Here is a 23,152-nt window from a genome sequence, read left to right on the forward strand (position 1 = left end):
AAAAAACATAAAACAACCTTTGTGTCTTTTTTGGCAGACAGTTGACAATAGCATTGCTGTATCTTTTAGTATTAAATAGAAGAATACAACTTTTGTTCTGCCAGATCTCCCAGTCAGTGGGTGATAAAGTTTAGTTCTTGGAATTCTGTGCATTAGAAAGAAGTTCTTTCAGAAGAAGAACAGTTCTTTGAAGTATTATTTGTTTTTATTCTATCTGTTCAGCATCCTCCAACAAGGACGGGTGGTGGTGGGGTTCATAATGTTCACAATGCTATTTTATTAGTTGTTAGTTTAACCATGGATGAGGTAATGGCTGTTATGTTATTTTCTTTTCAGTGACGTTCCTTGTTACATGTTCAAAAACATCAACCAATATTGCATATGCATAATTATTATAATGAATATAAAGAATACTTACACTATAACGTAAATTAGAAGTGTAACGCAAAAAAAAAACTTTTTACGGCTATTTTGAATACAAATACAAATACTTTATATATATCTGTGTGTGTCTTTAATTTCTGTGCTTTTTTGTGTGTGTTTGTGTTTTTTCCTTGTATTTTTTTTTATTATTTTTATACTTACTATACTTCTTGAGCTCTGTTTCGAGCTATTGTGTTTCCTTTTTGTTAAATGTTCCAGTCAACCTGTTCATTGTTTAAAAAACCTCCCACCAATGCACCCCGGTTGAAAATGTTTTCAGAGGAAGAAAATTAAATTCAAAATTCAAAATTAAAAAAAATTAAAAAGCACCAATGGAATAAAAATAATATTTTTTAGCAAATAGCTAAAAATTAAAAAGCACCAATGGAGTGCGGCTTAGTGTTTCTCCACCAATGAGAGTCAAATCAGGAAGAGGAAATGCCCCATCTCCATGACGACGGAGCCGAGAAGTATAAATAACTCCACCCCCAAATTTAAGACCATTCCGTGTTCTCGCTACAGACTCTTTACGTTTAAACTTTGAGAATTCAAGGTCAAGTTCAACTTTTTTAAAGAAGCTTGTATTTAGATACACATTAAATCCACCGTCTTCAAAATGGTAAGTATTATCTGTCTTATTATTTGTCTACCATAAAAAATGGTTACCGATCAGTTTATTCATACTTTATGAGTGAAATCGTTAAAGTTTATTAAACCTTAATGTATGCAATATAATGTTTTTTATAAAGTCTTTGTACTGAATTTACTAAACATTTTACACGGTTTGATTTGTATTTGATCTAAGGTTTCACAATTATTTCCTTGTATGAAATAATAATGGACATTTAGAATCAGAATCAGAAAGAGATTTATTGCCAAGGATGATTGTGCAAATACGGAATTTGTTTTAGTGTAAAACCCTTCCAGTACACAGAGACGACACACAGAAAATAAATTAAAAAATAAAATAAAATAACACTTATTTAAATATAAATATACAAACAATTTTAAAAGTAAATAAATTGTCTGCTAAGTAGCAGAGGGCTTTGTGCATGCTGAGCAACACCACAGCCATTGCCGAGGCCTGGGCTCGTCTCGATCACAAGTTTGAGCTGATGTACGCCAAGCGTGCCTTACTCAAGTGTAATATTTTCACATAACCCGCATAATTAAAAAAAAAAAGAACATTCTGTTCAGAAGAAATTTAGTGTACTCTGTTTTAGCAGTTACTCACTTAGTGAGGTTGCTAACAATTATTAGTTGTGCACTGCCTCTAGTTTTCTTTTTGGAGAGAGGCCAGTTTTATATACACACACACACACACACACACACACACACACACACACACACCACACACACATATAGATGTAGAAATTATATGTTCAATGTGGAGATAGAAAGTTATCTGATTTTCATATCTGCGCTGCCAGGAAGTTAAATATTGTGTTCAACAGCACAACAAATATGGCATAGAGCAAGAATAAAATGTCTTGCATCTGTCCTTTTTGTTTCTACAGCGTGAGTGCATCTCTATCCACGTGGGTCAGGCTGGTGTCCAGATTGGCAATGCCTGCTGGGAACTCTATTGTCTTGAACACGGCATCCAGCCGGACGGACAGATGCCCAGCGACAAAACCATCGGAGGTGGAGACGATTCCTTCAACACTTTCTTTAGTGAGACTGGAGCTGGAAAACACGTCCCCAGGGCTGTGTTTGTGGATCTGGAGCCTACTGTCATAGGTAAGATTAATATCTTATGGCACATGTCTTTCAGTTACTAGTGCTCTGGATGTTAACATAATTGATTTATATTTGATTTTTTTTTTCCCTTTAGATGAGGTGCGTACTGGAATATACCGCCAGCTGTTTCATCCTGAGCAGCTCATCACAGGAAAGGAGGACGCTGCTAACAACTATGCTCGTGGTCACTACACCATTGGCAAGGAGTTGATTGACATGGTACTGGACAGGTGCCGGAAACTGGTGAGCACCTTTTGGGCAATTACTTTTATTATATTATATATTAAAATATATATACTTATTATATATACTTATATATATATATATATATATATATATATATATATATATATATATATATATATATATATATATATATATAATTATATACTTATATAAGTATATATAAAGTATATATATAAATATATATACTTTTATTATATTATATTATTAAAATTTAAAAGGTAAGCAAAATAATGCCAAATATCAGGGCTGAAAGTGAAACGGAGATTTCATTATTTGTGTGATAACACACAATTTATTGTGGCAATTTATTGCCACAATAAAAACTACAGATTAAAGTTAATGGCTGTGTAACAGAATTATTTCTCTGAAGCGCTGCACTCTAAATCAGTTTACGCAAAATATTCATAAAAAAGTCATTAGAGAGTACATGGTTTAAGAACAGTGGCAGGAAAAAAAAATCACAACGTTTGATATTAAAAATGAACATTTTATTTATGATTATAATCATTTATAATGAATATTATATTCAATTATATGGACCTGAGTGTGTGTGTGTGTGTGTGTGTGTGTGTGTGTGTGTGTGTGTATACTGAGCTGAGATCTAGTGATTTTTTATATGAATGTTAGAAGGTGAAAATTTGAAATGAATTCTTGAAAAAAAAAAATCAACTCATTTTGAAGATTAATAAGGAATTTGTGAAAAGTGAAAAGTTTATTCTTTTTATTCCTTTAATGTTGTAAATTATGTTGAACTACTTTCATGTAATTGATCACTCAATCACTCGACTGGTTCCACCATCTCTCAGGGTAAGAGGCAAGTATACTACAAGACTCTTCTCTGTACTGGCACCAAGGTGGTGGAATGAACTTCCCATAGAGGTCCGGACAGCCGAGTCACTGGCTATTTTCAAGCGGCGGTTGAAGACCTACTTATTCAGGAAGCACTTCAACTAGCACTTCTTTCCTTATCTTTTGCATTTAAAAAAAAAAAAAAAAAAAAAAAAAAAAAAAAAAAAAAACCTTTGACACTTTTTCATTGTAACTTTGAACAAATGTTTTAAACTCATGGTATCTTAAGTATGTAACCTAGTGAACCAGCATTAATGTATTCAGTGTTAGAGATTTAAGCACTTATGTACGTCGCTCTGGATAAGGGCGTCTGCCAAATGCTGTAAATGTAAATGTAAATGTAAATCAGAGGTATTAATTAATTTAATAAAAAAATATATATAGTATTTAATTTCTTTATCACTATCCGAAGTTTTATTGAGAGCTGTCAGGGAGAATGGCGTCTCACTTAGAGAGAGAGTGCAAAAGCCGGTGACCCCCAAGAAAGCAGCCAAGAGCCCCAAGAGGGCCAAAAAGCCGGCGACCCCCAAGAAAGCAGCCAAGAGCCCCAAGAGGGCCAAAAAGCCGGCGACCCCCAAGAAAGCAGCCAAGAGCCCCAAGAGGGCCAAAAAGCCGGCGACCCCCAAGAAGGTAAAGGCTGTAAAGCCCAAAGCAGCGAAGGCCAAAAAGGCTCCCAAGAAGAAGTAAACGTGTTTCTTATGTTTTTTACTCCTCAAACGGCTCTTTTAAGAGCTGTTTCCTATTCTGATAAACATGATAAACAAAATGATGACGTCATGGTGACTTTAGTGGATTCTGTAGCGAGTGTTTAGGCAGCTACAGAGTTGTACATTCACCTTCACATAAACGTATGAAAAACTAGGGAGAATTGGACAGTTTACATTTTAAATCCATGTGTATTTGTCTTTACTCTCTTCTATACTAATATATGCTTTATAGATATAAAACCAGTGAATAATCAAGTTACTGATCATAAATCAGTTTACAAAATATTTTCTCTCTACAATGATATGCATTTAGTCTTTTTATTATTTTAATTTCATTTTCTCTTTCTCTCTCTCTCTCTCTCTCTCTCTCTCTCTCTCTCTCTCTCTCTCTCTCTCTCTCTCACACACACACACACACACACACACACACACACACACACACACACACACACACACACACACACACACACACACTGACCCTGGAATTCTACGGCGTGTTTCGGATTGGTTCTTCCGTCACAAGGATCTTAGCCAATAAGAGAGATGACGTGATGGTTATATCACAGAGTGCTAGAAGGACAGCGCTGTTATTTCGTTGTTGTTCTTACAACGTATCTGAACTACAAGATGAGTGGAAGAGGTAAAACCGGCGGTAAAACTAGGGCTAAGGCCAAGACTCGTTCATCCAGGGCCGGACTGCAGTTCCCCGTGGGTCGTGTACACAGGCTTCTGCGTAAAGGTAATTACGCCCAGCGCGTCGGTGCCGGCGCTCCGGTTTACTTGGCCGCTGTGCTCGAGTATCTGACCGCTGAGATCCTCGAGTTGGCCGGTAACGCCGCCCGTGACAACAAGAAGACCCGTATCATTCCCCGTCACCTGCAGCTCGCTGTGCGTAACGATGAAGAGCTGAACAAACTGCTCGGAGGAGTGACCATCGCTCAGGGAGGTGTACTGCCCAACATTCAGGCCGTGCTGCTGCCCAAGAAGACCGAGAAAGCCGTCAAGACCAAGTAAACTTGCTCAGTGCTGCGTTTCTCACCACCCAAAAAGGCTCTTTTAAGAGCCACCCACTTTTACTGACAAAGTGCAATTTTATCCTACTTTTTTATTAATACTGTGTCAATTTATGAAGACAATTTCCCCAAATAAGTTAAAATCTAACACTAATAATAACTGGTCTTGTTTAAAGACGGATGAACAATAATAATTAATAATAATACCGTTGTTAAGAACGACAATAAGAACGCTAATACTACTACTACTACTACTACTACTAATAATAATAATAAATAATGAAGCCTGCTGTCTAAATGACACAAAGAGACAGTAGGTTGCTGACAGAAAACAAAAGCGCTGTGCTACTGCGAGCGCCAGGAAAATAGGGGCGGGCGGTTTGGGTATCAAACTGTGTCCGTGACAGAACGGTCCAATAGTCATCAGGTAACGTAACGCTTTCTATCCAATGGCAGACATGTGCTTTCAATCCGCCCAATGAGAGCAGGGCGGTTTTACGGCTTAAATAGACAGCGTTCGCCAGCGCCGTTTATTGTGTTTTTCTTCCGTGAAGTTCACAGCGCGACGATATGGCAAGAACCAAGCAGACCGCCCGTAAGTCCACTGGTGGCAAAGCGCCCAGGAAGCAGCTCGCCACTAAGGCTGCTCGCAAGAGCGCCCCGGCTACCGGCGGCGTGAAGAAGCCTCACCGTTACAGGCCCGGCACCGTGGCTCTGAGGGAGATCCGCCGTTATCAGAAGTCTACTGAGCTGCTTATCCGCAAACTGCCCTTCCAGCGCCTGGTCAGAGAAATCGCTCAGGATTTCAAGACCGACTTGCGTTTCCAGAGCTCGGCCGTCATGGCCTTGCAGGAGGCTAGCGAGGCATACCTGGTCGGTCTGTTCGAGGACACCAACCTGTGCGCCATTCACGCCAAGAGAGTGACCATCATGCCTAAGGACATCCAGCTGGCCCGCCGTATTCGCGGAGAGCGCGCTTAAACCTCAATTCTGTCTAATGTACACAAAGGCTCTTTTAAGAGCCACCACATTCTCTCTGATTAATGAGCACTTCTTCACATCTCTCTGTGTGTGTTCAGAGTTTGTCGTATAAAGCTTACTGTGTGTGTGTGTGTGTGTGTGTAATTAAATATATATATAGTTCGTTTTAATGAACCAGTTTTATAATCAAGTTCGCCAGTTCTTATACGTAATGACGTAATTATCAATGACGTCATGACGTAAATTCCTTCATCCCGCCGCTGCCGGCAGATATTTATACAATCAATTTAACGCATTTGAGAACTTATTTGTAATCATAACTTTAGTTGAATACGTAGGCATTTATGTGCAAACGTGGATGTTTTACGTGTCTTAAAGATATAAAGTTAATAAATGAATCATCATCTTACAAAAACTTATAAAAAGCATAATTTTGAAATGTTTCTTTCGCTCCATTAGTTAAAAAAACTAATGCAACTGAGTTAAACACTCATACGTTGATAAGACATTAAATCATAACCATTTCTATTTGTTGCTGTATCAGTTCAGTGATGTACGCATGCGCAGTAACAACAGGTCATCGGATCTCAGTATGTCGGACGCGTCCGAAAGAAACAGTTCTCAGTTCAGTGTACTGATGATTCGCTGTATCGGTTCAGTGTTTCACGCATGCACAGTATCAACAGCTCGAGCTCACAGTTCAGTGTACAGGAGTTACATATACTGTAACTCTGGGATATTAGTTTATTTAGAGTCGGAAAGGCATGACCGAAAGTGAGTAACTTTAGTAACTTTAGTAACCCTGATTCAAGACGCAAACTGTTTAGAACGAATCAGTCCGTTTTGGTGAACTGGTTCATCCCGTTCAAAAGAACGATTCGTTCACTAACCAGCCATCACTAATGTATGTAAATGTGAATCTGCTTTAGAGAAATGATTTACAGATTGAGAGTATGGAGTGTTTGTGTTAGGAATATTGTGTTCATGGACAAGAAGAGTAATTGAAAAAAAAAATAATAAATGCACATTTATTTGTATATTGTTTTTAGCAATGGATGTTGTCTCAAAGCAGCTTTACAGATCATGAACACAACATAATATAGAGATTAATATAAAACAAAAACTCAAGGTGGGGCATGGTGGCTTAGTGGTTAGCAAGTTTGCGTCACATCTCCAGGGTTTGGGGTTCGATTCCCGCCTCCGCCTTGTGTGTGTGGAGTTTGCATGTTCTCCCCGTGCCTCGGCGGTTTCCTCCGGGTACTCCGGTTTCCTCCCCCGGTCCAAAGACATGCATAGTAGGTTTATTGGCATCTCTGGAAAATTGTCCGTAGTGTGTGAGTGAATGAGAGTGTGTGTGTGCCCTGAGATGGGTTGGCACTCCGTCTAGGGTGTATCCTGCCTTGATGCCCGATGACGCCTGAGATAGGCACAGGATCCCCGTGACCCGAGAAGTTGGATAAGCGGTAGAAAATGAATGAATGAATGAATGAATGAATGAAAAACTCAAGGTTAATATTAGACTTATATTTAAATGTGTTTGTATTTATTTCTAATGAACAAGCCTGAGGTGACTGAAGTGATTGTGGTGAGGAAAAACAACCTAATGGAGAGACCTTGAGAGGAACCGGACTTAAGGGGGAACCTCATCCTCATGTGGGTGACACTGGAAGGTGTGATTATAGATATACATTCTGACAATGTTGTATTGATATTGAGGATGTTGTCCTCAAAGACCAAATGTAGTCGTCATCTCCTCTTAGTATATCTGAATATTTAATGAAGCAGAGACCAACTGGAGCTGGGAAAATAAGATTATTGCCTTACTGAGTAAAGAAAAAGAAGGCTTTATTATTATTATTATTATTATTATTATTATTATTATTATTATTATTATTATTATCTAATTTGTAATTAAATATTAAAATATAGTAGCATGGACGAAAAAAGGGTTTATTCTTTGTTTTGTGTTTGCTGAATTTTGCTCTCTTTCTGTTTATACACAGTGTTCAGTGCACAGTGATCATGAGCTAATTATGACCTCAGGTACAGAGCTCTAGAATTACGATGGATGTTTGATTGCCAATTTTGCTTCTATTTGCTCCTACAATTTGCTCCTTTAAGTAGTAGTTGTACTGTTGCTGATGATAGTGGTAGTAGTAGTAGTAGTAGTAGTAGTAAATTGTATTAAAAAAAAACTCACAATGGTTACAAATAGTTTCAGTTTACTGTTCTTATTATTAGTAGTGTTTTTTTTTCCACTTTAACCCAGTGCTACATTTGCACATTTTAGAATATTGCTTCTACTGCTACTTCTAACAAAAACAACAAGAAGAAAACTAATATAAAAGCAATAAATTGGATAATTAAACCTTCACTGTTATGAATACTATTTGATCTTATATGTTGTTGACCAAATTGCAACAATACATTTAGTTCTTGACTGATAATCTTTAGAAGTAGTGTACAATTTTCATATACAGTTAGGTCCATATATATTTGGACACATGCACAATTTTAGTTTTCAAGTATTTACCAAAACATACTCAAGCTATAGTTGTATATTTATATTAATTTAATTTGAGGGTATTTAAATCCCAATTGGAGGAAGGTTTTAGGAATTACAGCTCTTGAGAGTAGCCAGCCCCCTTTTTCAAGGGACCAAAAGTAATTGGACAGTTTCATGTACCGGTGTAGGCTATTCCTTCATTATTTCTTCATCAATTAAGCAGGTAACAGGTCTGGAGTTGATCCTAAGTGTAGTATTTGCACTTGGAATCTGTTGCTGTGAACCTACATCATGCCTGCAAAGGAGCTCTCCATGCAAGTCAAACAGGCCATCATTAGGCTTCATAAACAAAACAAATCCATCAGAGAGATAGCAGGAACATTAGGAGTGGCCAGATCGACAGTTTGGTAGATAAAGAGAAAAAATAGCTCAAATCAACATTAACTGAAGACAGCTGAAGTTAAGGCCTGGCAAAGCATCAGAAAAGAGGAAACCCAGTCTCTGGTGATTTCTAGCCAAAAGTATGAAAATTTTGCATGTGTCCAAATATATATGGACCTGTGTGTGTGTGTGTGTGTGTGTGTGTGTGTGTGTGTGTGTGTGTGTGTGTGTGTGTTTCAGTTTGTCTGTACATTCTTTACTGCTTTTGATTTCTTTATTTCTTTTATTGTTTTGTATTGTTTGGTTCTGTCTTCAATTCTGAATCTTGGTTAACCCTTTGTTTGAATACGGCATGTCACAGTGATTAATAACCAGTTTATATGTTGGTTTCCAGATTCTGGCAGTCACACACACAACTATCACAATCACACTGCATTGCTCTGCTTTCAGTACAACAGAGTGTACAGTGAATCAGACTCTGTTGTTCAGCTGTTGTCTTGTTTATCTATAACAGAGTCTACTTATATACATCTAACATAGCTGTTCAAATGATCCCATTTACAGTAAGTCCTGTGTCTAGACGGTGTCGACTAAATATTTCAAGTAGAACAGTGACGTTTTGTTTTGACCCACATTTGATATTTGAATTTTGACTTCAATGAGCTTTCTTTGTGAATGACACTGAGTTTTAGAATGAGATTAGTGTTGGAGACAATATAGCACATTTAGACTATAAACCTTATAGATTCTGTAATATTTTGTGTTTTACAGCTGATAAAATGACTCCTGAATGTTGTCTTTACATTCCTTTCTGTGTTGCTTGTAATCTACTATCAGGGTTAAACATGGGCACGGTTTATAATGTACCCAGACGAACGAGAAACACAGAGCCTCCTAGTAGTGGACCTAGGAGTATAGAATACAGTTCTCAAGCCACAGATGTGCTCAAATGGATGTTTTACATCTACATAGTGCAGGTTAATGTTGTACAACCACAGAGTGCTCTTACTAACCTCCATACATTGCTGGGTGTTGGTCTGTATATTTTTATTGAAATACTCACTTTGTTTAACTTGGGTTGAATTCTACTACTAAGACTTATAACAACAACAACAACAACAACAACAACAATAATAATAATAATAATAATAATAATAATGATGATCCTTGTGTGTACAGAGAGGTTGCAGCAGAAAAATACACTGGTAAGTTAAAAGCTGTGGCTTTCTCTTTGTTTATGAATGGCTTCTATTGTGTGAGCGCTGGTCTTAGACCCGACTCCTTGCCTGTTCTCAACTAGGTCCAGGAGATGGAGGATAAATATTCGGCCTCTGTGTGATGCATTTTATTGAGTGGCTTCACTTCAAAAGAGCAGCATCATGTCTGGTAGAGGTAAAGGTGGTAAGGGACTCGGCAAAGGGGGCGCAAAGCGCCATCGTAAGGTCCTTCGAGATAACATCCAGGGAATCACTAAGCCGGCTATTCGCCGTCTGGCTCGCCGTGGTGGTGTTAAGCGTATTTCCGGCCTGATTTACGAAGAGACTCGTGGTGTGCTGAAAGTCTTTTTGGAGAACGTCATCCGCGACACCGTCACCTACACCGAGCACGCCAAAAGAAAGACCGTCACTGCCATGGATGTGGTGTACGCTCTGAAACGCCAGGGACTCACTCTGTACGGCTTCGGAGGATAAACGTTCAACACCGAACCACGACAACACAACGGCTCTTTTAAGAGCCACCCAAATCCACAAAGAGGTGTTCCTTCTTTATTGTGTGTGTGGACGCAAATGACGTCAAAAGCCGTATAAAGTAATATCTAATATATATTTATATAATAGATATTCATTTAGTACAGTATTAACTTTATTGTTTTATATGCATCTCTATCTTTTTATTTCATATATTGTGTGTGTGAGAAACGCGTGTAACGTTCCCCCCCCCCCCCCCCCTTTATCATAAAGCACAAAATTGAGTGTAAAACGGCGGGAGGGGACAGTGGGGGAGGAGGCGCTCCGCATCAGGAGCTTTGGGATTATGACCAATAACACACGTTTGTTCTCTTGTGCCTAATTACAATGTCAGACTGTATATAGAGCAGCCGCTAGGTGGTTGTTACTCATTCTCTTGCAGTTCACTCGAACAGCAACACCATGCCTGAACCAGCTAAGACCGCGCCCAAGAAGGGATCCAAGAAAGCCGTGACCAAGACGGCAGGGAAAGGCGGCAAGAAGCGCAGAAAGACCAGGAAGGAGAGTTACGCCATCTACGTGTACAAAGTCCTGAAGCAGGTGCACCCCGATACCGGGATCTTCTCTAAGGCCATGGGCATCATGAACTCGTTCGTCAACGACATTTTTGAGCGCATTGCCGATGAGTCTTCTTGTCTCTCTCACTACAACAAGCGCTCCACCATCACCTCTAGGGAGATCCAGACTGCCGTGCGTCTGTTGCTTCCCGGAGGGTTGGCCAAGCATGCCGTGTCTGAGGGCACAAAGGCCGTCACCAAGTACACCAGCTCCAAGTAAAGCGCCTTAGCGCCGTCTTTATCAACACAAAGGCTCTTATAAGAGCCACCCACTTTTTCATACAACGTGCAAATCTCCTTTCTGCGTCGGAGTCACACAGACACACACACACACACACACACGGATACCTACTTTATGTATTCCATCAGTGCTTCTGTGTTTTTGTGTAATTACAATTAGATGCTTTGCTGTTTTTTTTTTTCTTTCTTCCAAACTTTTAACAAAGATTTCAAATTACTTTATAAAATTCTCATTCACAATTACATGTCTTTTACAATCATACATTTGAATACAAAAATATTAAACTTAAGTCAGTTACAAAAAAACAAATTGTCATATCTGCTTTAAAATTGTAGACACATTTACACATTTATAAGCATCTGTCAATGAACCATTTTTAATAAAGTCCAACGTAAATTGTTTTTTGATTGTCGGATGTTCTTTTGTGTTTTTAGCTCACAATTTGTTTGTACACTACCTCAGCAGGAATATGACCCTGGTTTGTCTTGACAATACAAACAATTAGCCAGTAAACTTCCATCACACATGTTAGCTTACTGTATATTACAATACGTGTTTTTTTTTTTTATTCACATTTATATTTAAATCTTTTTTACTTTATGCCATATTTCTGATGATTGTGTATAAAAAGATGTAAATAATTTTAGAGGATGAGAAAATTTAAGATTTACGGCATTTAATTAGTCTTTATATTTGAATGTAAATTCTCTGTATATTAATTTATAAAAAGTTCTCTCGCTTTTCCTATCCTCTTTCTCCTTGTGTTCATATCTCTTATCCATTCAGTCCTTCTTTCCATTGCCTGTGTCACATGTTTACAAAAAGCTATGTTTAATTTATAACCTAGCTCAGAAGCATTCAGACCTCCTAGTTTTTTGGTTTGTATACAAATGTTTGTGTTGTAACTTCAGCACATAGAGCACTATATGAGTCAGAAACAACCAGAGACTCTAAAGAACTTATTATCAGAAGTCTAAAGCTCTCAGATGCTGCACTTTATCAGTATTCTTTTAGAAACATAACACAGACATAATACAGAGCCAGTGACAGGCTGTACAAACACTAGACAAGATTTCATAGACACATGCAAGAGGTTTCTAAAAAAAACACATCAACTTTAATCAGTTAGCCACAGACATTTAAAAAAAATGCAGCTGGAAGAAATGCAGCACATATAAAAATAAAGAGGGTACAAACGTGAATGAATAAGGGAACATCAGCAGTGCTTTGGATAAAATCAAACAGACACAGGTGAAGTGCTTCAGTTATTATTCATATCCAATATCAGAATGTAGAAAAATATGATGTGAGTGATGTTGTGGCTTGTTCTTTGGTACAAGATGAGCTAGTTTGAGTATTTCAGAAGCGTTTCATGCAATAATATAAATAAAAATATATAGAAATAACATTTCTTTACAATCACGGTCCCTTATGAATTATAGCTCCACCCTGTGACTTAGATTAGTGCCAGAGTGAATGGGACAATTAAAAGAGTACGTGGGCCAATGTGTAGGTTCGAGAAGAGCAGTGGTGAGAAACTTAAGACAGACAGACAACATACTGTAAGGTGTAATAAACTTAACAAAAATATTTAATGTTAATATAAAAGCTGTATATTCAATCCAAACGTATGTAAACAATGAACAAATAAAATACATATCGGCAGATTTCAAAATCTAATTAAATTACATCCAGATGTTATACTTGATTTAGGTCTGGCCTATTTATACAGTCCTTCCTAATTTATAAAATCAGACCTAAATTAACTTTTGACCTGTTTATAATTTAAATTTTGAAATCTATTTATTTGATCTAATTTTAAATGGCTAGAATGTATATACTTTTCCCACTTTTAGATTTTTCTGATTTGTTTTAACTTTAAACCCTGGTAAATCAACAAAGGGAAGAAAAGACAAATGGAAAGCAATAAAAATACAGCAGTATGCAGAACAACAATTTAAACAACAATATATCAATAATAATTCAAATTCAATTAAATGTATAAACAATTCTGAGATGATTAAAGTCACTTCACTTTTCCAGTATCAGTTCCTACAGAAAGTGACGCAGTGCAGTGAGGTTAGCTGCATGTTCACCAAAAGTCCTGTTGACCACAAAATAAGTAAAGAAATCTGTCTTGAGGAGAAAAAAAGTTTGTCAACTCACTTTGTCCTTGTTGTAGTAATTCTCTGGGTGTCTGGCCATCACAGGACACAAGCTGGTATCTGTTTAGTGTTGTTGTCGAATCCATGTTAAAAACAGTGATTTGTTGAACCCTCGACTATTAATTTAAAGAAACATTATGTTTTTTCAACAAAAAAGGAAGAAAAGGAAAATAAAAGAAAGAGAGGAAAAACATCCTCATTCTCATATTCACATCAATATGTAAAAAACAAAAAAAAATTGGGGGGGTTCTGTGCCTTGTTCAAAGGCACCTCAGTCGTGGCCGGCTCGAGACTTGAACGCACAACCATAGTGTTAGGAGTCAAACTCTCTAACCATTAGGCCATGACTTCCCCAATGTGATGTATATATGATGTATATATGATGTATATATGATGTTGTGCAAATTATTGCTTAGATTACTGTTCAAACTCAAGGACAGTTTTAAAAGAAAATTATTAGTAACACATCCGCAACTTAAGTCTCTGTTCAATGTCTTTCCGATGTTTCCTTCCATTCTAAACGCTACACTGAGTGTTCTAGTTGAACACCTAATTAGATGCGTTACACTTATAAAAAGCACAGATTGTACATTGACCATTTTAAGTTCAGCGCTTTTCCAACTCTTCTTCTTTCCTCTCTCTCTCTCTCACGCTCTCTCTCCAAGCACACGAACACCCAGCATGCATCATCACATGACAGATAACTTAATCAAACTTACAAACAAAATACAAATTCTTTTTACAGTTTTTTTACAATCGCAATGACAGTTTTTTCAATACATTTAACAAGTTTCCTAAATTTTTACATGGTTAGCACAACATCCGTCTTTGTAGGCTATACAATTAACGCATTTCTTGTTGCTTTGATACAAAATACATACAGTTAACACCAATTTAAAATGCTTGAACTTCTCTTATACACAAGCTCAACCAAGACCAAAACAATGTAATTTTACAGTCAAATTTACAAATGCTTTAACACTGTATGTCAGAACAGATAACATCATGTTCTAAACATAACTTATATAGGCTAAAGTCAAAGTCAACAGTTGTTCATATTGGGGATTGAAACACAAATATATCCCCTGTATTTTATAACATTGCTAATAAGAAACAGCTTATTACAGTTATGCAAATATATAAATCACAGCTGATTCCCATCTAGGAACCACACTCGGGTGTTCAGGTTTTTTCAATCGCATGATCATATGTCCTGAAAGAGGACTCTTTGGGCTGATCTTGTGTGGAAAACACAAAGAGAAAGAAAGAAAGAAAGAAAGAAAGAAAGAAAGAAAGAAAGAAAGAAAGAAAGAAAGAAAGAAAATGCCAGCACGAGGAAGAGGAAGACGAGTACCAGGACAAGGGAGAGGAGTGGGGCAAGGACAAGGGAGAGGAGTTAGATTGTGTGGTGGCGCTCAAAGAAGGACCAGAGCTAGGGTAACTGATCAAAAAAGAGCTACTATCATTGACCATGTCATAAACCACGGGCTATCATACAGAGAGGCTGGTGAACGAGTACAGCAAAATCTCAGCCGGGACACAGTGGCATACATTGTCTGTATTTTCATAGAAACCAACAGAAAGGATATTGCTTCTCCTACAGCAAAGTGTAAATAATTTACTGTATTAGAGTGACTGTATGCTTCCGGTCTCTAATATGTAACTGTTTTCGTCCCTCCAAGGATTCAACATCTCCCTCCCTCAGGGGCAGAGGAAAGCTCTTGAATGAAGAACAGGGACTTGCTATTGTCAACATGTGATTGCTGACAATGAAATAAAACTGAAGGACATTCAGTCCAGAGTTGTAGAGTACAACGTTGTCTTTGGGAACATTGCAGCAATCAGCGTAACATCCATTTCTCAGACTCTAGTTAAACACAGAGTCTGAATGAAACAACTATACAAAGTTCCTTTTGAAAGGAACAGTGAGCACATCAAAGAACTCCATCACCAGTACGTCCAGGTAAAGTTCTGCAATTCTACTATTCCCGCGCAGTCACAGCCTGGTTTGATGCCCATCCAAGGATGATGTCCCATTTCCTTGCCCCTTACTCCCCTTTCCTCAACCACATTGAGTTTTTCTCAGCCTGGAGATGGAAGGTTTAGCTCACTCCCCAGACACGATTCACCTGTGACTTTAGTGGAAAGTCAGCCACAGCTACTCTGAGATGGTCATTAATTTTTTGTATTGAATTTCTGCAGCAAAAGAAACAAAATGCATGCATTTACTAAACCCAACAAAACAAAAATGTAGAGAGGCTTCAAAAGAAACTACAGTGCAAAACACAATCTATGTTCAATACAATATACTGTCTATTGTATAAGGGCAAACCTGACACATAAAATAATGCAGTTTCTGTCATTTCAGCTGATGATAGTGTTGTTGTTTTTTGTCGTCATTGTGTTATGATTGACTAAATGTTCCTGTTGGAAGAGAACCTGTGTTAGTGTTTTGAATAATTATTTGCTTTTGAAACATGTTTGCAGTGTTTTGTTGACATGGTGTATTGTGTTAGTTTATTATTGTATTTTGAAAATTAGTTTTGGGGTTTAGTTTACAATGTGTGATTTTGAGCATGAAATTAATTGTGTGTTTTAGGTGTGTTGGTGCGTTAAGAGTTTAGGAAACTTGTTAAATGTATTGAAAAAACTGTCATAGCCATTGTAAAAAACTGTAAACACTGACAAACACTGACATGACACTCACATCATACATTATTTTGTCATTATTTTATTTTTGTATGATGCTTTGACACTGCATTTTATTATCTATTTATTAATATTGTTATTTATCACTTTATTTATTCAATGTAATTCAAGTAAAATTGACTACAATAATCCCTCACTGATTCTGTGTCCTTGTGTTACAAAACAGATTTGTAAAAGTGTTTGTCTGTCTTCTGTACAAGGTCAGTTATTCATTTAGATAAAAACTTTAAAAATGTTTGGAAATGTAAAAAAAAAAAAAAAAAAAAGGATGAATGGATATTTGAAGGAAGAAGATGGGGGTTAAAGTTGCAAATAAATAAAAAAAATAAAGAAATAAGACAATAAATAAGCAAATAAACAGAAAACAGAAAACCTATATAAAATTTTAAAATAATGATGATGTACTAGAGAATTTGTATTAGGTTTTCACAAAAAATGCATGTATTGTTTTAGAGAATTTTGTTTTTTATATAAGATGTGAAAGTGTATGAAAATTTCATGGGTTGTCCAGCATGTACTGTAAAACTTTAAAACTGATTAATGTTTTAATATTCATTCATTCATTCATTCATTCATTCTTTCATCTTCTACCGCTTATCCGAACTGCCTCGGTTCACAGGGTCATCTCAGGTGTCTGGGTGTCTCCGTCCAGGGTGTATCCTGCCTTGATGCCCGATGACGCCTGAGATAGGCACAGGCTTCCCATGACCCGAGGTAGTTCGGATAAGCGGTAGAAAATGAGTGAGTGAAAGAGTAAACTATATAAAAACCAGGTACATATAAAAGACAGGGCTGTCAAGTATCACACATTGAGAGTGACAGTCATGCAATGGGAGGCAACAAAGACAATAAACACCAACAATCATAATCTGTCTCTCTTTCTCTCTCTCTCTCTCTCTCTCTCTCTCTCTCTCTCTCTCTCTCTCTCTCTCTCTCTCTCACAATCTTGCGCGCACACACACACACACACACACACACACACACACACACACACACACACAAATTAATAAATAAATCAAATTTGAATAAAAACTTGGTTAAATTGTGGCCAGAGATCCTTACGAGACACAACACCCGCACTTTTAAGCTTGTATTGGGTCTCAAGAGGCCAGTCTCAATTAATAGCATTTTCTACACTGTTAGCCTGCCGATTAATTCTTACAAATTGGAAATCTCCCTCACCTCCAAAACACTCACGTTGTGTGTGCGAAATTATGTCCTTCCTCCAGCTTGAAAAGTTAAGAATTATAGTCTAAAACTCAGCAGAAAGGTTCCAGAATGTATGGCAACCTTTCCTGGATTATTATGAAAATGCATTTGATGCTAATTCTTTAGATTAAAAAAATTAGGTTCTCATCTCCTCCTTTTTTTTTTGTATTGCTTTGTTTTGTTTATATGTTTTGTGTGCATTCTCAGTGCTTGTACGAACATTGGATGCAAATCTGTGGCAAAAGGGGATATGTGAGATAATGTTTACAAAGTATGAGGTTTGTGGATAGGGATGCCTTGTATGACATAAGAGAATGTATGTTGGTTTGTTTGTGTTATGTACATTTAAAACAATAAAAACACTTTGAAATAAAAAATAATAATAATAATAATAAGCTTGTGTTAAAGGCGGCATGCACAATGTTTGAGAAATGTTTCAGAAATCTGAAGATTCTGTAAGTGTCTGAATATTTCTCCACCTTTTATAATGAACTGTGTCACACTTACATACTTCCAGGTTACAACATTCACGTGTCATTCTACAAAACGGGACATTTTCACTTTGTAATCTTCAAAATCTTTATTACAGTTTTATTCAATGTAATTAATAAAGTGATAAATAACAATATTAATAAATAGATAATAATATGCAGTGTCTAAGTATCATACAAAAATAAACTAATGACAAAATAATGTATGATGTGAACAGAACTGCTCACAACTACAGTAAGATGTATTCAAAAGACTTGCTGTGAAAATAAATAAGTATGAGTATAGTGAAATATAAACATCTTACTTTAAATGAAAAAAAAATATATATATATATAAACTTGAAGCTTATATCTGAAAACATTAGTGATGTAATATGGCTTGTAATTGAAAACTCGCTGTGAGATGTGTAGTTAACTCTAGTTGTTTATAAAGTTCAGAAAACTTTTTCATTGTGATTTTGCACAATGTTTTAAACTCATGGTTTTTATAAATTGTACACAATCAGCAGAAAATGGCATGAAATGAAAAACTTAGATTTAAATATAAATATGAAAAAAAACACTAATGTATTGTAATAATGTAATTTTTGCCACAAATCTAACAAAAATGTGATGGAAATTTACTGGCTAATAGTTTGTATTGTCAATTCAAAAACTTTGGAAACCAGATGTAAAATGATTAGTAACCAGTGCCATATTCCTGCTGAGGTAGTGTACAAACAAATTGCTTGTGAGCTAAAAACACAAAAGAACATGAACCGACGATAAAAAACAATTTACATTAAAAATGGTTTGCTGATAGATGCGTGTAAATATGTGTAAATGTGTCTACAATTTTAAAGCAGATATGATCAAATTTTTTTTTGCAAGTCTTATCTTTTTTTTATTCAAATGTATGATTGTAAAACACATGATATACTTTTGAATGAGAATTTTATGAAGTTATTTGAAAATATTGCAATAAAGTTTGGAAAATAAAAAATAAAAGCAAAACCGGCAGCAAAGCTGGTAATTGTAATTACAAATTAAAATACATAAGCACTGATGAAATACGTACATGAAAAAAGTGGTTATCCTTTTTTGTTTGTTTGTTTGTGTGTGTGTGTGTGTGTGTGTGTGTGTGTGTGTGTGTGTGTGTGTGTGTGTGTGTGTGTGTGTCACTCACATGCAGAAAGAAGATCTGCACGTTGTATGTAAAAGTGGGTGGCTCTTAAAAGAGCCTTTGTGTTGATACTGCTCCGGGTGTGTGTGTGTGTGTGTGTGTTCACTGCTGTGTGTGTGCACTTTGGATGGGTCAAAATGCAGAGAACGAATTCTGAGTATGGGTCACCATACATAGTCGTATGTCATGTCACTTTCACTTTAAAGACGGCGCTAAGGCGCTTTACTTGGGAGCTGGTGTACTTGGTGACGGCCTTTGTGCCCTCAGACTAGTGATGACCAGTTCGTGAACGAATCGTTCTTTTGAACCAGTTCTTTTTAGTGAACTGGATGAACCGGTTCACCAAATCGGACTGATTCCTTCTAAACAGTTGGCGTCTTGAGTCTGCACTGATCCACAAGTTACTAAAGTTACTCACTTTCAGTCATGTCTGACAGTCGGTCCGACTCTAAATAAACTAATATCCCGGAGTTATATGTAACTCCTGTACACTGAACTGAGACATGTTGTGCTGAGAGAACTGTGAGCGCGAGCTGTTGATATTGCGCATGCGTGAATCACTGAACTGATACAGCGAAGCACCAGTACACTGAACTGAGAACTGATGAACTGGTACAGCGATTCATCAGTACACTGAACCGAGAACTGTTTCGGACGCGTCCGACATACTGTTGATGCTGCGCATGCGTGAACCTTCAGAGCAAATTATACATATTGGATATGCATAGTAACTAGTCATAGGCTAAAAAACTATCGGCTTAAAAAATCAATATATGTCACTCAATATATGTCAGTTAATTTTACTATTGACTATTGTGCAGGTTAGTCTGTATTTTTATATTAACTTTATATCTTTAAGACGCGTAAAACATCCACGTTTGCACATAAATGCCTGTACTTGGTGTTTTAGTTGCAAAACTTAAATGTAAGAAACGTATTCAACTAAAGTTATGATTACAAAGAACTTTTCGAATGTGTTAAATTGATTGTATTAATATCTGCCGGCAGCGGGATGATGGAATTTGTGTCATTACGTCATTGTGAATGACGTCATTACGTCAGGACGTAAAAGAACCGGTGAACTGGATTTTTGAACTGGTTCATTAAATTGAACTGTCCGAAAGAACCGGTTCGTGGAAAAGAACCGAACTTCCCATCACTACCTCAGACACGGCGTGCTTGGCCAACTCTCCGGGAAGCAACAGACGCACGGCAGTCTGGATCTCGACCCAGACAAGAAGACTCACCGGCGAAGCGCTCAAAAATGCAGTATATATATAAGATATTGCTTTATACGGCTTTTGACATCATTTGCGTCCCCCCCCTTCACGGATATGTGGCTCTTAAAGGAGCCTTTGTATTGATGTAGTCAGGTGTTGAACGTTTATCCGCCTAAGTCGTACGTACGATTTGGATATAAAACATTCCTGATTGGTTCTCGATCAGAGCACAAAGTTAAAAAAAAACTGTATAAAAGTAGGTCATATGAACCAAGCGGGCATTTCAAATAACATTTCTAGACGGAGAATATATTTGTGGAAACGCAGTTCGGGGACGTCCTCCCCATCCAGGTCAGGTTAGGAGGCAAGATTGAAGACGCCAAATCCAACACATCTGCAGAAAAAGGGATCCCCCGAGAACAGCAGATCCTAATACTAGGTGACACCATCATAGAAGACCATAGAACCCTAGACGAGTACAACATACAGGCGGAGTGGACCGCTTAGTGATCCGCCTAAGTACATTACCCCTACCAGTCTGTACCAGACATGATGCTGCTCTTTTGAAGTGAAGCCACTCAATAAAATACACCACACAGAGGCCGAATATTTATCCTCCATCTCCTGGACCCAGTTGAGAACAGGCAAGGAGGCGGGTCTAAGACCAGCGCTCACACAATAGAAGCCGTTCATAAACAAAGAGAAAGTCACAGCTTTTAACTTACTAGTGTATTTTTCTGCTGCAACCTCTCTGTACACACAAGGATCATCATCATCATCATCATCATCATCATTATTATTATTATTATTATTATTATTATTATTATTATTATTATTATTATTATTGATGTTGTTGCTATAAGTCTTAGTAGTAGTAGTAGTAGTAGTAGTAGTAGTAGTAGTAGAATTTAACCCAAGGTATACAAAGTGAGTATTTGAATAAAAATATCCAGACCAACACCCAGCAATGTATGGAGGTTAGTAAGAGCACTCTGTGGTTGTACAACATTAATCTGCACTGTTTAGATCTAAAACATCCATTTGAGCACATCTGTGGCTTGAGAACTGTATTCTATACTCCTAGGTCCACTACTAGGAGGCTCTGTGTTTCTCGTTCGTCTGGGTACATTATAAACCGAGCCCATGTTTAACCCTGATTCCAGAATCTGGAAACCAACATATAAACTGGTTATTAATCACTGTGACATGCCGTATTCAAACAAAGGGTTAAGCAAGATTCAGAATTGAAGACAGAACCAATATATATATACACACACACACAGAAAAGAAAAGAAGAAACAAAAAAAAACAAGATGCATTTGGAGAGCAGATGTTCAGCTTTAATTCAAGCAATTGAACAAAAATATCAAGTAAAAGGTTCAGGATCTACAACCATTTTTATGCACAGTCCCCACATTTTCAGGGGCTCAAATGTATTTGGATAAATGAATATAATCATAAATAAAATGTTAATTTATAATATTTTGTTGAAAATCATTTGCAGGCAATGACTGCCTGAAGTCTGTAGCCCATGGACATCACCAAATACCACACTTAGAATCAACTCCTAGAACCAAATACCACACTTAGAATCAAATACCACACTTAGAATCAACGACCTTTTACCTGCTTAATTGATGAAGAAATAATGAAGCCTACACCTGTCCACACACTGCTGCCTGAGTCACCTCAGACTTGCTCATTGGGGAATAAACACATACACATTGTGAACTATATACATCTAATAATAATCTAGAATTTTTTATTCTGTCAATTCATTTACTTTTATTATTCATTATTTCCTTCATCATAAATTATGTTTACCTTCTGCTCTAGTTTATGTTCTGTAAAGCTGCTTTGAGACAATGTCTATTGTAAAAAGTGCTATACAAATAAACTTGAATTGAATTGAATTGAATTGAATTGAATGCATGGTAATTTGATTGGCATCTCTGTAAAATTGTCCGTAGTGTGTGTGTGTGTGTGTGAGTGAATGAGAGAGTGTGTGTGCCCTGTGATGGGTTGGCACTCCGTCCAGGGTGTATCCTGCCTTGATGCCCCATGACGCCTGAGATAAGCACAGGCTCCCCGTGACCTGAGAAGTTCGGATAAGCGGTAGAAAATGAGTGAATGAATGAATAATATTTACTACAAATTATTTCTAAGGTGTGAGTAACCTGCACTCCCTAAACGTGGCCACACGATGGCGATCAATTCAATTCAATCCATTGTTGTCCATATTGCATTGCTGTAACCTTGATTGAGAGACTATAAACGTTGTCGTTTAGGAGTGTTATCACGTTATTTTTTGTACTGGTCCCCAAACAGATTTTGCTGCTGGAAAGCACACACGTCATTTCGTGCACGATTGCACATGCATACTGTATGAACGCATGTTCATGCGCAGCGCGGTTATCGAGCTGCCGTTTATAAACACCGTTGCCTTTGGGCGTTTTTTTCATGCAAATGTTCACGCACAGCTAATTTAGCTAGTCAGATAGAGACTAGAGACAGAATCACATCAACTTAACTTTACTATTATTTGCTCTTGCTGACATCAAACCTTGTGATTTTTTTTCCTGCCACTGTTCTTAAACAATGTACTCTCTAATGACTTTTTTATTAATATTTTGTGTAAATTGATTTAGAGCACTTCAGAGAAATAATTCTGTTACACAGCCATTAACTTTAATCTGTAGTTTTTATTGTGCCAATAAATTTGTTATTTGTTATCACACAAATAATGAAATCTCCATTTCACTTTCAGCCCTGATATTTGGCATTATTTCTCTTACATTTTAAAT

General features: G+C 37.0%; 4 protein-coding genes across 5 annotated transcripts; all 4 read left to right on the top strand.

Moving 5' to 3' along the window:
• The first annotated feature begins 890 nt into the window (after nucleotides 1–890).
• Nucleotides 891–15,332, top strand: LOC113636871 (tubulin alpha-1D chain-like). 2 transcript variants are annotated; one of them, XM_047804328.1, is made up of 4 exons: nucleotides 891–1,042; nucleotides 1,941–2,163; nucleotides 2,258–2,406; nucleotides 15,240–15,332. In XM_047804328.1, exons 1-4 carry the CDS (start codon nucleotides 1,040–1,042, stop codon nucleotides 15,315–15,317), a joined length of 453 nt encoding a protein of 150 aa, XP_047660284.1. In that variant the 5' UTR covers nucleotides 891–1,039; the 3' UTR covers nucleotides 15,318–15,332. The 2 variants fall into 2 exon arrangements, with proteins under 2 accessions (XP_047660284.1, XP_026993032.2); XM_027137231.2 differs by lacking the exon at nucleotides 15,240–15,332 and adding an exon at nucleotides 3,671–3,979.
• On the top strand, nucleotides 4,575–6,006 carry LOC113636867 (histone H3). The gene is made up of 2 exons (XM_027137227.2): nucleotides 4,575–4,975; nucleotides 5,533–6,006. The coding sequence occupies exons 1-2, from the start codon at nucleotides 4,593–4,595 to the stop codon at nucleotides 5,957–5,959; spliced, it is 810 nt and encodes a 269-aa protein (XP_026993028.2). The 5' UTR covers nucleotides 4,575–4,592; the 3' UTR covers nucleotides 5,960–6,006.
• LOC113658759 (histone H4-like) lies at nucleotides 10,168–10,590 on the top strand. Its single transcript, XM_027171328.2, has one exon. It carries the CDS (start codon nucleotides 10,226–10,228, stop codon nucleotides 10,535–10,537), a length of 312 nt encoding a protein of 103 aa, XP_027027129.1. The 5' UTR covers nucleotides 10,168–10,225; the 3' UTR covers nucleotides 10,538–10,590.
• LOC113636872 (histone H2B-like) lies at nucleotides 10,943–11,484 on the top strand. The gene has a single exon (XM_027137232.2). The coding sequence runs from the start codon at nucleotides 10,997–10,999 to the stop codon at nucleotides 11,369–11,371; it is 375 nt and encodes a 124-aa protein (XP_026993033.2). The 5' UTR covers nucleotides 10,943–10,996; the 3' UTR covers nucleotides 11,372–11,484.
• Nucleotides 15,333–23,152: the final 7,820 nt, after the last annotated feature.

Source organism: Tachysurus fulvidraco, chromosome 19 (assembly GCF_022655615.1).
Source record: "Tachysurus fulvidraco isolate hzauxx_2018 chromosome 19, HZAU_PFXX_2.0, whole genome shotgun sequence".
In the NCBI taxonomy this organism is placed as follows: domain Eukaryota; kingdom Metazoa; phylum Chordata; class Actinopteri; order Siluriformes; family Bagridae; genus Tachysurus; species Tachysurus fulvidraco.